Here is a 13,871-nt window from a genome sequence, read left to right on the forward strand (position 1 = left end):
TGAGATCACGACTTAGGCTGAAATCAAGGGTGGGACGTTCAACTGACTGAGCCGCCCAGGGGCTCCCAAATTCTCCTATTTTTAAAGAAACACATAGGCTCTTTGGGGAGTCCTAGTAATGACCCCTTTTAGATTATCTGAAAGAAAATTAAAAATTCACTCTGGCTTGTCAGTTGGGAGTAATAAATTGCTAAATATTTAATGAATGCCTGCTATGTGCAAAACGAGATGGTAGGTATCCATGAGTGGGTATCCATGAGTGGGTGTACATGAAACTCAGTGTGTGCTCACGTCCCACTGAAGATAGACCCACTCAGGTCAAAGAAAACTGCTAGCTAAGTTGGTGAGCCTTCATGACTTAACCAATTAAATGCACCAGTAAATGAGATTTTTTTTTTGGCGGGGGGGGGGGGGCGAGTTGGAATTTCACCTTGTCTTAAAACAGGATTTATCAAAGTGAAGTCGTCACAATGGGATTCTGAGCAGTTACAAAGTAGGGATGTGGAGTACAGAAACCCAGATGTGGGAGAGGCTTTTGGAGGACTAACGGGGTGGGGGAAGTGGGGCTGGAGAGAGAATAAATTAAAGAACGTGGCTGTGTCAAAAAGGACCCATGGGTGATGATTGGGAAATAAACAGATCATAAATGTCTTGGGTGTGAAGCATTTTGATTTAAGCTTTATCTTCCGAGCAAGCCAGAAGTTTTTAAAACTGTGTCCTCGGGGTGGGACGGGGCACGAAAGCTGCCCGGCCCGGGTTCAGACCCTTTTATTTGTCTTAGCACCGTGAAACCAGAAAAATTCTGCTTTTACAACAAATTGCTCTATATGTTAGATTTCTCTGGCTGGACTTCTTTTGGACAAAGGGCGCCATGGGGAAGTAGATCTCACAAAAGCCAAAGTAAAAACAAAACAAAAAGTCGTGCTAGGTAAGGCGAAACCATGGACCCGGGTGAGGTCGCGTTTCTCAAGAGCTGGTCCGACAGTGACCAGTCGGACGGATCGGAGTGGAGGAATGACTGGAGGCGAACCAGCCAGGAAGCCAGTGGCAGCAACTCAGATTTTAGATGTTGTAGCAGGATGATCAGGATTGGGTCTGTAGGACACAAAGGAGGAGGCAGATGGATGAGGCATTGCAAAGGAATAATCATTAGAACTTGGATATAGGGGTGAATTTAGAGAACTTGCATTATGTGTCCAGGGCATTTCTCTGGCCAGAATTTAGAATCACTCCGGTGGTTTAAGGAGAAGCTTCTCTACTCCTCACAGACACCGAGTGTCATGTGACTCAGAGTCTCAGCCTCCAGAGAGAAGCCTCAGAGCCCAGGGGTGTATCCCTGCCCCAGGGATTCCTGTGGTCTAGCCCCTTGTGGAAAATGGTGACAGGGCTGTGAAGTGATAGGTGTTCCTTCCAGAGTGGCTGTCGCATGGAGGATGTTTATTGATCTCTCTGGGACTTGGCTCCCTCCTGTGCTTTGGCTTCTTGCATGAATTTTAATCCGTTCTGAGATCCCTTCCGTTTTGTAGGTACCTCTGGGCCATGCGGGGTTATAAGAAGTGGTGAGGTGGGTTGGGTCAGACTCTTAACTTTCTAGCACAGCAACCTACCTATTTGACATTTCTCGAACACCAAACTTGTATTTGCAGGATAATTTGTGAAACTTCATTCAACTGTAATGTTACATAGAGGAGAAAAGACAGGGAAACAGAGAGGAAGGAGTCAGGAAGAGGCCCTGAAAGAGCCGAAGCATGCTCACAAACCAGTGTGCCCCAGACTTTGTGGGGACACACTCCCTGGGAGGGGAAGTGAGTTATTTCAACCCTCATTACTTGGCAGTTATTTGAACCCACATTCATTCATTCAGTACCCCAATCATCTGTAGACCAAATAATTTCATGCGATAACATTTTCAGATACACTTTAAAAGAACAAAAACGTGTTAAAACTTTACTGAGTTACTAGAAACTTGTCTTTATGTGCTTTCCGACCAGCAGATAGTAAACACAATACTATTATATGAAGGACCACAATTTTTTGTTTGAAAATAGAGGCCCCACATGGGAAAAGTAGAGGAATCCCTTTTGCATGTGAAAGGGCAGTATTGAATCCTTAAGATTAAGTTGCTTGCAAATCATCTTCCCTGTTTAAGGGATTTTAGTTATTGAAAGAAACAACGGGGAGCCTGGGTGGCTCAGTCGGTTGAACATCCTACTTTGGCTCAGGTCATGATCTCATGGTTCATGGGTTCAAGCTCTTCATCGGGCTCTGTGCTGTCAGCACGGAGCCTACTTCAGATCCTCTGCCCCCCCCCCCCCCGTGCCCCTCCCCCGCTCGCTGTCTCAAAAATAAATAAACATTTAAAAAAAGAGAGAAACAACAACAAAAATCTACCAATTTCAGCACTTTTAGGTCTGGGTTCATCAAGATAATGTTACTTCGGGGTCTTTCACCTTGTTTTGTCCAGAATCATTTAATTTGAAAATATACTGGTAGTTCTCTTTTTACTTTTTGAACTTTAACCAAATTTGGAGTTTGTGGTTTTGTTATAAAATCTCTCGGAGTGGAATTTTGTAAGACTTTTTTCCTCTGTTGTCAACTGTGCTTGATAAGAATTAATCACCGGCAGTCAGAAAAGGACTTCAGCATAAAAATCAATCTATAGTGTTTAAAAAAAATGAGACCAACTTACATGTGTTGATGTGGAATCATTCCTGAGATATATTGTGAAGTGGGAAAAGCCGGGAGCAGAACATTATGTGCCATATGCTACATTTGTCCAAAAGAATATGCATACACTTCTTGCAGAGATATGTACCAGCATCTGACAACAGGAGTTGCTTTGGGGAAGAATGTGGGGCCCAGGCATGGTGATTGAAAGGAGATTTTTTTGTTGTATGTCACCTTGGTCCTTTGAGCGTTTTTGCAAATCTCGTACGTGTTTCACTCACTGTAAAGTTAGAGATTGCAGCATCAGACCCGGATTGGCTGGTTCTGGGACCCTGTCCTTCTGGGAGAAAGTCATGCTTCTGTCTTCTCTGCCAAAAGGCAGTGGAGTGTGGAGGGGAAGCGGCCCAGCTTCCAAGTGCTGTCCTACTTGGTGAATCTCCTTCTACTCCCCCCTATTCATCTGGAAATCATTCTCATCTGGATAATCATGGCATGACCTCATAAGGTTGTCATGAGAATTACATGAGGTGTTATGTATGGAGCATAACTGTTAATAAAGACTTGCTTATTCTTAGAACATGACTTGGCCTCTTTGGAACTGCCCATCACGATTCTAGAAACCCCCTGTAGGACCTTCTCTTCTCTCCACATGACCCTTCTCAGTCACCTTGCTTCAGCAAATCCTTAAAAGAACATCTAGCCCTATTTGATGTCTGGGGATATAGAGATGTTCAAGGCATACAACACTCTGATTTGCTAGACCTTTCTCACTTCGGCCTTCATTAAGACCCATTTTCCAGGGAACACACTTTGTCATCTCCTAAGTCTCAAATGAAACCACTTTCTGAAGACTTCATGATACCTCTTCCTCAAACACTGGGTTTGTCACATCCAACTCTTTGCTACTATCCGTCTGATTCAGACTTGTCTACTGGTTGTTTGTAAGTCTGGGACAATTGGGGTACTATTTGATGCTTTGTTAAGTAAATTTTTTTTGAAAACTTATTTCTTGAACTCAAGTTACGTACTTGGTACCGTCCTGAAATATTTCATTGCTAAGACCTAGAAATCTTTGATTTCAACCACATGTTGTTTCTCTCCCAGTTTCTATCTATCTCGGTCCCCTTTCATTATGTTCTGTTATCATAGAATGTACAATTTATTGCTGCTGTATTTTGGCTTGTAAGTTTCTGCAACCAAAAAAACAATACAACCCCATCAGCTCTAGTCAGTCTGTGTACTTGCATATTCATATGTGCACATCTTAACCCATTTTATTTTGTTTTATTTATTTATTTATTTATTTATTTATTTATTTATTTATTTATTTTTACCCTGAAGTTCACAAGTGTGCTTTCTGTAAAGGGTGAACTCCCTGAAATTGTAAGGAAAATGCTGTGTGTAGGGATGCATTTGTGAACTGAAACTGTCCCTTTGGTCAGGGACACAACAGGGCTAAAAACCATGTTAGTGGCTCCCAGCTTCTCCGCTCCCAGATGCCCCCCACATTATCGCTTTCTCTCCTTTGGCTGCCCAGGGCTGCTGTTTTCTGGGCAGATTCACGGGCTGAGGACTTTCCCCCTGAGTAACCTACCCTGGCCCCCAACCCCCCCCCCCATCTTATCTTTTCTGACGTTGTACGGGATCCCAACTGCTCTGCGGCTCGATGAACTAGACTTACAACTAGGGAAGGTGCTGGATAGGATAACAGGTCCATCTCCCCCCAAGATTCTGGGACTCAGAATACGGAAGCGAGTGAAAATACCACTTTTTCCTTCCAGGTAACGTTTTCACTTGAAGACATCATTTCAGAAGAGCAGTCTTCTGTTCCTTCACGCAGGTGGCCGAGCAATTTCAGGCAGATATGCATGCATGGTGGTGGGAGGGGACTGGAGGTCTTCACAGAATGAGGTTCACATACTATCTTACTGAGTCCTCACCTGGGAATGAACTCATTTCCTAAATCACTCCTAGAGGCTTTTACCCGTGCCCCAGGTCACCCCGCATGTGTGCTGGGGCAACGTCTGAACCTAGGTTTTCTGATTTCCGCACTGCTCTGTTCTAGGACTGTCACTGTCCTCAAGTCTTCAAATCCTACCACCTAGGAGTTTTCCCCATGAACAGGGCCAGCCACACAGACGTCAGGTGGGAAAGATACTAAAGTTCAAATGGAAAATTATCAAGATTTAGGACTGCTCTTAGAAAAGTTACTGTTTAGAGTGCAACAAATACCACTGTTTTGTAAGTTTCTGAGGTGGGGCGTGGGGAGGCAGGAAAGAGAGAGAAGGAGGGGAGGGAGATGTTAGCTGATGAGGAACAGCAGGAAGCAGATCCCGTTTGCAGCCGGACTCTTGTAGATCTCCTTTTCGAGGTGTGTGACCATCTACCATGAGTGCAGATACTTTTCAGAGTTTTGTTTTTCTTTCACGTGAAAGTTGCCAGCATGGAACAGATGCCTTTATTTGGAGAAACCAGTCTTTGGAAGTAATTGGTTCTCTCTCCTCTTATCCCCCAGAGATGATCTTCCACAGATGAAATTAGATGAGTAAAAAAAAAAAAAAAAAAAAAACTAATCAAAAATATTAGTTTGTGGTATTTTTTATTTTTCACTGTAAAATGTTTTAGGACCTGCGGTTTAATTCCACATATTTTGGAACTGTTGACTGATCGTAAATATTTTTATCACTATTCGTACGGTAGTGACTTTCAGAAAGGAAAACTTACGGTCGAACTAGATCATTTTTGAGTAGTGACCTAATGCTTTTATTTTAATGCTTGAAACCATCGTATTAAAATAGGTAATACCAGCTTTCTACTATCAAATGATGGGATCTGAGCAAATGAGATAAAACAGTGCTTGCACTAGGGAGGCCAAGATAGGCACTTTCTAGTATTCTCTCTTACCTTCGTATCATCCTGGTAAGTTAGATATTACTATCCCACTTTAGAGATTTACATCTGAAGCTTGGAGAGGTTAAGTGACACGTTCAAGGTCAAATAGCGGATAAGTGTAAAAGCTGAGAGTGCAGGCCCCCAGAGCACGCATGCAATGGGCTTCCAAGTGGTCAGCGTGTGTGGGCCACAGTCATTTTAGGATATTTTGTTTTATTGAAAATGAAATTAAATCTGTAACACAGGAGATATTTGAGAGCTTCCTGCTATTTAAAATTGCCTTGTTCGTTAACTTGTGGGTCATCCTGCATTATCGATTTGACTAAAAATAATCATAGCTGGGGTGCCTGGGTGGCTCAGCCGGTTAAGCAGCCAACTTCAGCTCAGGTCATGATGTCGCAGTTTGTGAGTTCGAGCCCCGCTTCAGGCTCTGTACTGACAGCTTGGAGCCTAGAGCCTGCTTTAGATTCTGTGTCTCCCTCTCTCTCTCTGCCACTCCCCCTCTCATACTCTGCATCTGTCTCTCAAAGTAAGTAAAAGTTAAAAAAAAATAAAAAAAAAAAAAATAAATCATAGCTTAGTCTCCTGCCTTCTGGTTAATATATGTTGTAAAATAATATTTGAAGGATTTAAAAATAATCCTTTATCACAATATAAGAAAAAGGGCTTGAAGATAGACGAGATAGTATTTGATCATCATTTATTCCTTTGCTCACTCAGGCAATGCTGAGCGAACACTTTCTGTGAGCCAGGCACTGTGCTAGGCGCTGGGTATGAAGACTTGAGTAAACACAGCCCCCTTCCCTCGTGGCCCTTGTGATAGAATGAGTAAAGTCCATCAGGGTGGGTTTGAAGGCATAAAGAGAGAATAAGGTGAGAGCTCTTTCTAGTAGCAGGAAACTCAGTTGGTAAACACAGTTGGGAGCTAAGTCTATGTGTAAAAACTGCTAGAGTGTATTTACTCCTAGAGCTTGTATGGACTTAGGCTGAAGTTCTTAATCATGGTGTTCTACTGCTCAGTGTGTGGCCTCACAGCCCAGGATGCCCTGGGTGTTTCCCATCTAGGCCTATGTACGTGTAGTACTGGTGGGAATGGGCTCAGGTGAACAATGGCAGGCAAAGGTTGCCCAGCCAATATGGATCATAAATGCCCTTACGGTTAAAGGAAAGAAGGTGATCATAGGTCCAGGAGTGGTCAGGAAAAGGTTGATGAAGGCCACAGGAATTGAATTGGGCTTTATAGCATTTCAGTAGGGGGATTTCATTTGTTTCATTCTTTTTATTTGGGCTACTACTATGTGCCAAGTACAGTTTTAAGTATGGGAGAAAGAGCAATGAGCAAAACACACAAGACCACCGCTTTCCGAGAGCTTATAGTTTGGAATGGGGGAGGGAGACAAGTAATAAAGATGTTAATAAAATTATTCCGCATGGTGTTAAATGCAATGATGGCAATTAAAAATCAGGGTTGGAGAGGATAATGAGGGCGCTGGTGGTATTGTTGAGACTTTATTTTGGGTGGTTGGAAAATCATCTCTGAGAAGGTTGTACTTGAATGAAACCTTAGTCTTTGAAGGAGCCGGGCATATGCAACAATCTCTGGAATGAGGCCTGAGGTCGATGGACAAAGCCATAAAGATGAGACAATGGATTATATAGGGGGGTTACCCCAGAAAGAGCTCCACCCTTACAGGGCATGGTCGGAACAGGGGCTGAAAGGTGTAGGGTTAGTGCCAAATTATGGAGGGTCTTGAGTAGCAGAATGGCACAAGACTAAGGACTATGTTTTTCTACATGTGTCTCAGGGGATGAGTAGTTAGGACAGAGGAGGAGAATCTGCATGAGTTTGTCGGGGAAGCTTAAGGAAAGCTGGTGTTGTGATGAACGACACTCAAATAACATAATGTCCCAATCACTTCCTGTTGGCCACTGCGCGTCGTCCTGAAGTGCAGCATGCGCGGTGCTTGGTTGACCACTTCAGATTAGGGGGTTATAGGAGGATTTGTCCTGCAAATGAGATCATGGAGGCTTTGACAAAGGTAAGCTCCCATCCAGTGTCAGGGACTGTACTTATTAAGGTGATAATTAAGTCAGATATGATAGAACAGGTTCCTTTTGTGAGAATTCCCCTTGGAATACAAAACTAATGGTGTTTTTATTAATGCGAACGGACGGTCTTTGTTATAAAATCTTTTTATGGAAGGAAAGAGGAAAGTTAAGGTCTGACTCAAGCCAGGTTGATAGAGAAGTGTGTTTAAAAAGGTTCATTTGTGGAATAACTGTACGCATATTATTTACTAAAGGAAAAATGACCCCAAACGTTGATATAATTCTCTAGAGAAATGTATTTAGGCAGTGAAGGGATTCCTGGCAGTGACTGAGAAGCACCGTAATGGACAACTGCACTTGGTCTCTTTTGAGGTTGATTCTGATGCGTTGTAGTCTTTACATCCTATTAAATTTTTGAAAGATAAACTGATACAAGAATGATTTGCCAAGGCTAGCAACTCTTCCTTTTAAAACCTTGGCTCGGTGTACACGCTGAAGGGATGGGGGAGTAAGATAAAAGCATTATAAATATGAGGTTAACTGAATTCAAATAGAAGGTTCTCTCAAGTTATTGCATTCCTTAGAAAATAAATACATTGCGCATATGGTTAAGATTGATCAAAAAAGTATTCTGTATGCCAGTGATTACATTCCCATCTGTGATTAAGGTTTTCTGTCTGCATCTGGTTTTCGCATTATATTTCTGTAACAAGAATCCTTTATATAGCAGAGTTCACTTTCTGTATTTTCTATTAGCTGCAGCTTGAACTACTGCACGGATCGTAGATTTACACATGTGGTTTTCATTACTTCATACCATTGAGAAAAAGTAATATTTGTTTGGGAATGTATGTTTTCCACAATTTCCATGGTAATACAACATGTTGAGCCTTTTTAATAACACTCTTGTAGAACTACAAATTGTTTGAGGCATTCTACTCTTGGTGGAGCTTAGCTTTTAAACTTTTCTCAGTGTATGTTCCCCTCATAATGATGTATAACACATTTGAAAGCTGAGGATCTGAACAAAGCAATGATTAAAGATAAAGAAATTTTCCTCTGATTCGCAGGTGATACAGTCTTTAGTGTGGCATATGTATCACAGATATCTGGATGTATATTTAATCATGTTCAGTGCCATTACTTATTTTTTTATTATTTCATTTTGGAAGACCATTTAATGTGTTGGATGCATAAAGCACGAACATAATACTCCAAAGTCATTATTTTTAAAAATTTAAACATTAGCTTTTTAAAAAAAAATTATTCTGTTGATTTTGATACAGTGTTTCATATGGAAACTAGTTTAGTGGGGAAAATCCTCATGGGTAACTTTAGGTATACGCTGTATATTATTTGAATGTGTATTTCTATGCCATGTTAACATTTGAGAATTTATAAACACGCTGCACATTTAAAGTATTTTGTAACACTATCTTCCTGCCAACTTTCCTCCATTCACTTCAGAATACTCTGACTAAAATAGACACAAGCTAAAAAGTGACACAGTATATTCTACCTAGGGGAAGGGGAATTATTTGTGACTGAGAAATGATCTTTTAAAGAAAGTTTGTCCACACAGTAATCTTATGTGCCTCAACACTGCGATCTACGACACCATTTTTGTTAATAAACGTAGCTATCACTATTTAGCAGTCACAAGAAGGAAGAAGTAGACTCAGACTCCAGAGGGTTTATAGGTGCTTTGCCTCTTTCATTTGTCCAGTGGAGATTATGAACTATGGCCCACACAGGTACAATCCACTCTTATCAGTTCCTCTGATGACTTTAGTCAGTGTTTGCTGAAGCACAAAATATTATAAAATATCAACATCATGATTGAATCTAAGAAAAGTAGCCATTTTCTTCTCTTCCCCCATAATGTTTGTCTAATCTCTATTTATAAAATATTCTTACCTTAGTATGGAAACATTGGAAATAGGATTGGGTAGAAACTTACCCATATCTCCATCTTCTAGGAACAGTTACTTAACATCTAGATGTATTTACTTCCGGTCTCCCCTCCTTGCACCCCATTCCACCCCCGGAATGGGACCGTTTACATATGCGTACATGTATCTATGTATTCTGGTCATTTTCTTATTGAAAATTTTGCTTTATGATTTGTTAGGTTACATGGTAAGCTAAATGTTTCCAAGTATCGGCTGGGTGTTTTTACTGATCTTTGCTGAGTCTCCAGGCAATTTTCAACGAAAAAATACCTAGTACTGTAATTTTCCTGAATGTTATTTAATTTTTACCATAAGGAATAAAAAACAACTGATTGCATGATAGAGTCATACTGTCACCTATCAAGGGTATTGATTGTTTTTAATGGAATCTGCTTGTTTATATACATCAGATTATATTCACCAGTTTTAATTACTAGGGAGTACTTTGGTTTCTTAAAAAAATAATAGCAATGGCCTTAGTAATACTTTTTGAGACTGCTTTTATAAATCTTTATTCCTTTGCATTTACTGAGTTCCTCCCTTTTGTGCATATGATTGTGCTTGAGTTATATAGTTCATAAATTATAAGAATTAAAGAGCGATACTTTTTTCTACACATAGTAGCTGTAGTAAGAATGGGCGAGTAATAGGCAGTCAATAAGTATTTGAGAATGGATGAATGAATGAATGAATTCTAAAGCTGCCAAATCTAGCTGGAAAAGTGAGAGAATTTTGATTACTTTAGAGAAAGAAAAGTAGTAGAAGTTGGTTGATTTGGTAAAGTGGCTCACCAATAATTGTTGTTACAAATATTTTAAAACTACACAGGTTACTTGTGATTATTATCAGTTGTTTAAAACTATTTGAGCAAATATGGCAGTGTTTAAATTTCACAACAGTGAAACAACGTGGACACCACTTTGTTTTGAAATAGAATTTAATTTGCATGTACTATTCTATAAAATAAAATAAACACGTAATGTTTCAAAACATTTTCTAAAGAAACCATGATCAATGACAAATTATTTAATTTTTTATTGAACAAGGTAAAAATCGAACACATTGTTTTAAGGTATTGATGTACATATCTTTTAAACCAGTCAAAGGAAGAGGAGTTGCCAGGTTGAGAAGGCATCCAGCTTTGAGTCAGATGACTGGAGTTTTAAGAGTCTCTTAGAGCATGTCAATTCAGGAACTGAGAAAATGGAACTTGTTTTTGGACACTTCTAAAATTTAGAAGAGCTTGTATCTGTTTCTTAATACGAACAAAACAAAACTGGTATGTAGTATTATCGTTTAAGTGGACGGGTGTGATACTTCAGACTGGTTGTGATATATGCGTTTTCTTTCCCCTTTGTTGTCGTCAATAGAAAAGATTGATCTCTGGGCTGGTGAACATAATATCTGTCCCAGTCCGAAAAGGAGAGAGGAAATTAGCAGAGCGATTGGTGGAGAATGATATCTGTCAAAAGAAACACTTGGAGAGCACTGAGTTTAGTAATAGGTGACTGCCGGAAAAAAGGGAACTTTGAATATTGTCAAGGTAAGGAACAGACAAATATTTTGATTTTGCCATTTACTTACCAAAAAAAAAAAAAAAGAAAGAAAAAAAATCACTCTTATATTTTCCCTATAAATTATAATTGTGAAGGTTTGTTTTTTCTTCTTCTTTCCTCTGGTGCCTGTTAATAAAGAATTTGTGTTATATATTTTTAAAAATTTTGTTTTTCACGTCTTTGGGTATGGGATTGGGCGGGGATCAATCAGCCTGGCTGTGGGAACCTTTGTTTGATAGCTTTGGGTCTGAAGATCTCAAATGATCAAGTACCAAATTTTTTTCCCACCCTCTCCTTGTTGCAGTGCTTCTTGCCATGTTTCATAATACATCTGTTATAAGCTGAGCAATACTTGGAGTTAAAGAGTAAAAGCTATGCCATGATTTCTGTGTTTATTGTAACTTGAGATGGTGTTTTTCTAAAACAGTTTGTTGACTAAAGAGGGAAAAAAGTGCTTTCAATTTATTATTTCTTCTAATTGATCTGGATTTTTTTTTTTTTAACTTTTAGGTGAATGTTACTTCCTAAGCAGAATTCATCTTCGTAGGCACATTAAAAAAAAAAACAAAACAAAAAAATCTAACTTTAGGAAAACGGCACATATAAACTGCGTATGTTACCATTTGGCAAGAGACCTTTTAAAGCCTGCAACATTTCAAAATGAAGGAGGACCCTGAATTATGGGTTCCAGAGAGTTGATGCCTCCTGTAGCCAGCTCAGTTTTAGGTTTAGTGGACTTGTGCAGAAGCACAGATGAATAAGGATGAGCCGTGCCAGGAAAAAGTTGAGAGTTAACACAAATGTCGTGTAATACTGGTTGGCACTCTAGTCATTGGGAAGGGAGTTTTGAAAGTCTTTGACTGCCTGCCTGACTACATGGAAAGAGGGGTAGCAAAATATTTACCATCTGTGGCCATGGTTCTGGAAACATCGCTGCTGGTGCCCACCCCACAGTATCTACTCTTGCAATTGCTACAAATACTTATTGGCTTGTTCTGTAAGTTTCCAAGAAGGCGTTGGCAAATGAGGGTGTTTGTGTTTTTGAAAGACCACAGAAAATGAAATAATTTTCCGTATAATTGCAGAATCCTTTGAGGTAGCCTAAATTGTGATTTCGTTTCTACTAAAACTAGTAGTTTTCTACTTTCATTCCCCCTTCTTCATCTCATGATGATGTTTTCCAACAGTGAGAGAGAAGGCAAGGAATTCAGCTTTATTAAGTAGTTGAGACATCTCTCACCTCTGTTTCTACCTTCTTACCTCATGTACTATTGTTACTAAAAGTTAATTCTTTGAGAACTCGCATCTTGGTTGACTAGACTTCTCAAGTCCAAAACTAGAAAGATGTCAATATCTTAAAGGAAACTGATAATAATAATAATAATAATAATAATAGTAACAACAGCAACAACAGCAGCAGCAGCAACAGCAACAACCACTGCTTAAGCATTTGTTTCTTTTCATCTGCTATCAGCAGAAAGCACTTGTTTTAAAAGAGAATATAGCTCTGCTTTTTGCCTTATATATCTCTATGGGGGCTCTTAATAATATGACAAAATAATCTGAGATCCAGATTACCAATGGAAAAGGCTATTGGATTTAAACCCTTGAGCATATGTGGCAGATCCATAGCGTCTCGGCCTTTACCCACCCCCATCGCAGTACGATCTTACTCTCCTCTGGGCATGCGGGCTCTGTTTGCGGCCTGCTGGCAGTGAACCATTGCAGCATGGAAGATCCATATTGAAAGCAAAAGTGCATGACAAAGACACACATTTAAAAATGACTTAATGTACGTTGTTTGTTATACTATGCAAATCCTGGATTTATAGCATCAGGTAGCAAGCACCATGCTGAGTTCTTTCGTTCCTATATGTGTGCGTGTGCAAACATCCTTAAAAATATGATGTGTGTACACATGCACGCACACATACACACCCGCACACAATGTTTATATATACAATATTGTGTTGGCCGATTTTATAGCTGTTGGGATATCTGTTGGGTTTTCTTTCTTTATCATGTGGCATTGAAAATTTTACTCCTAGTCATTTCTTCCTTTTTGTAAAGGTAATGGGTGTGTAGAAACACAGGGTTCAGACTCAAGTTGACTCAAGAAGTAGAGAAGAACAGAAATTATATGCTTTAAATTTTTAAACACCTGGAATCCATTGGGTTCCTGGGGTTGTAATTTGGAGACAGGAAAAGAAAAGAACTATGTGAAGTTGAACAGTCGGGGCTCTAAGTGAGAACGGCCTGAGGTGGCGCCAGAGAGTCTGGTCTGTGTAGTGAGTTTGGTGGGGGGGGGGGGGGGAGGCGGTGGCAGGTTGTCACCAGGAGACCTGCTGTGGGGTGAGGGTGGGCGGGGGGGGGGGGGATGTAGGGGGGACGGGAATGACGCTGAGCTGAGCGGACAGCCACCAGTTTAGGTAGAAGCTGGTAAAGGCAAACTACTGCTGTTTCCCCCATGTTTTGAAGCATGCCCAAAATAAGCATAAGGCTTGGTCCTCTAGAATGTGATGTGAAGCTAGACTCCTGTAATGTTTGCCTTTGTGAGGAGTGGGCGGATTTAGGACAGCTAGGGAGTGGTTGCCCTTAGAAGCCACGGAAGGAAAATACTAATACTAAGAAGGGTCCAGTGTTTGTCCTATTAAAAATAAAAACGATTTCCTGGCCGTCTAACGATGCAAGGGGAGTAGCATGGGAGACAATTATGACAGAAGAAACTTCTGTTGCAGAGTGGTATCTGTGTTCA

The 13,871-nt window shown here is 40.3% G+C and overlaps 1 protein-coding gene across 5 annotated transcripts in view; it reads left to right on the forward strand.

Moving 5' to 3' along the window:
- Positions 1-13,871, forward strand: part of RUNX1T1 (RUNX1 partner transcriptional co-repressor 1) — a 142,434-nt gene that overhangs the window by 15,370 nt on the left and 113,193 nt on the right. For 2 of the 5 annotated variants that reach the window (XM_027064245.2, XM_053208549.1), the window contains exon 2: positions 10,931-11,103. The exons of 2 other annotated variants lie outside the window; for them this stretch is intronic. In XM_027064245.2, the coding sequence (XP_026920046.1) occupies positions 11,016-11,103 (88 nt within the window). In that variant the 5' untranslated portion in view covers positions 10,931-11,015. Of the gene's footprint in view, positions 1-251; positions 11,104-13,871 lie in introns of those variants that run through there. One more of the 5 variants, XM_053208551.1, reaches the window with a different exon arrangement.

This window comes from Acinonyx jubatus, chromosome F2 (assembly GCF_027475565.1).
Source record: "Acinonyx jubatus isolate Ajub_Pintada_27869175 chromosome F2, VMU_Ajub_asm_v1.0, whole genome shotgun sequence".
NCBI lineage: Eukaryota > Metazoa > Chordata > Mammalia > Carnivora > Felidae > Acinonyx > Acinonyx jubatus.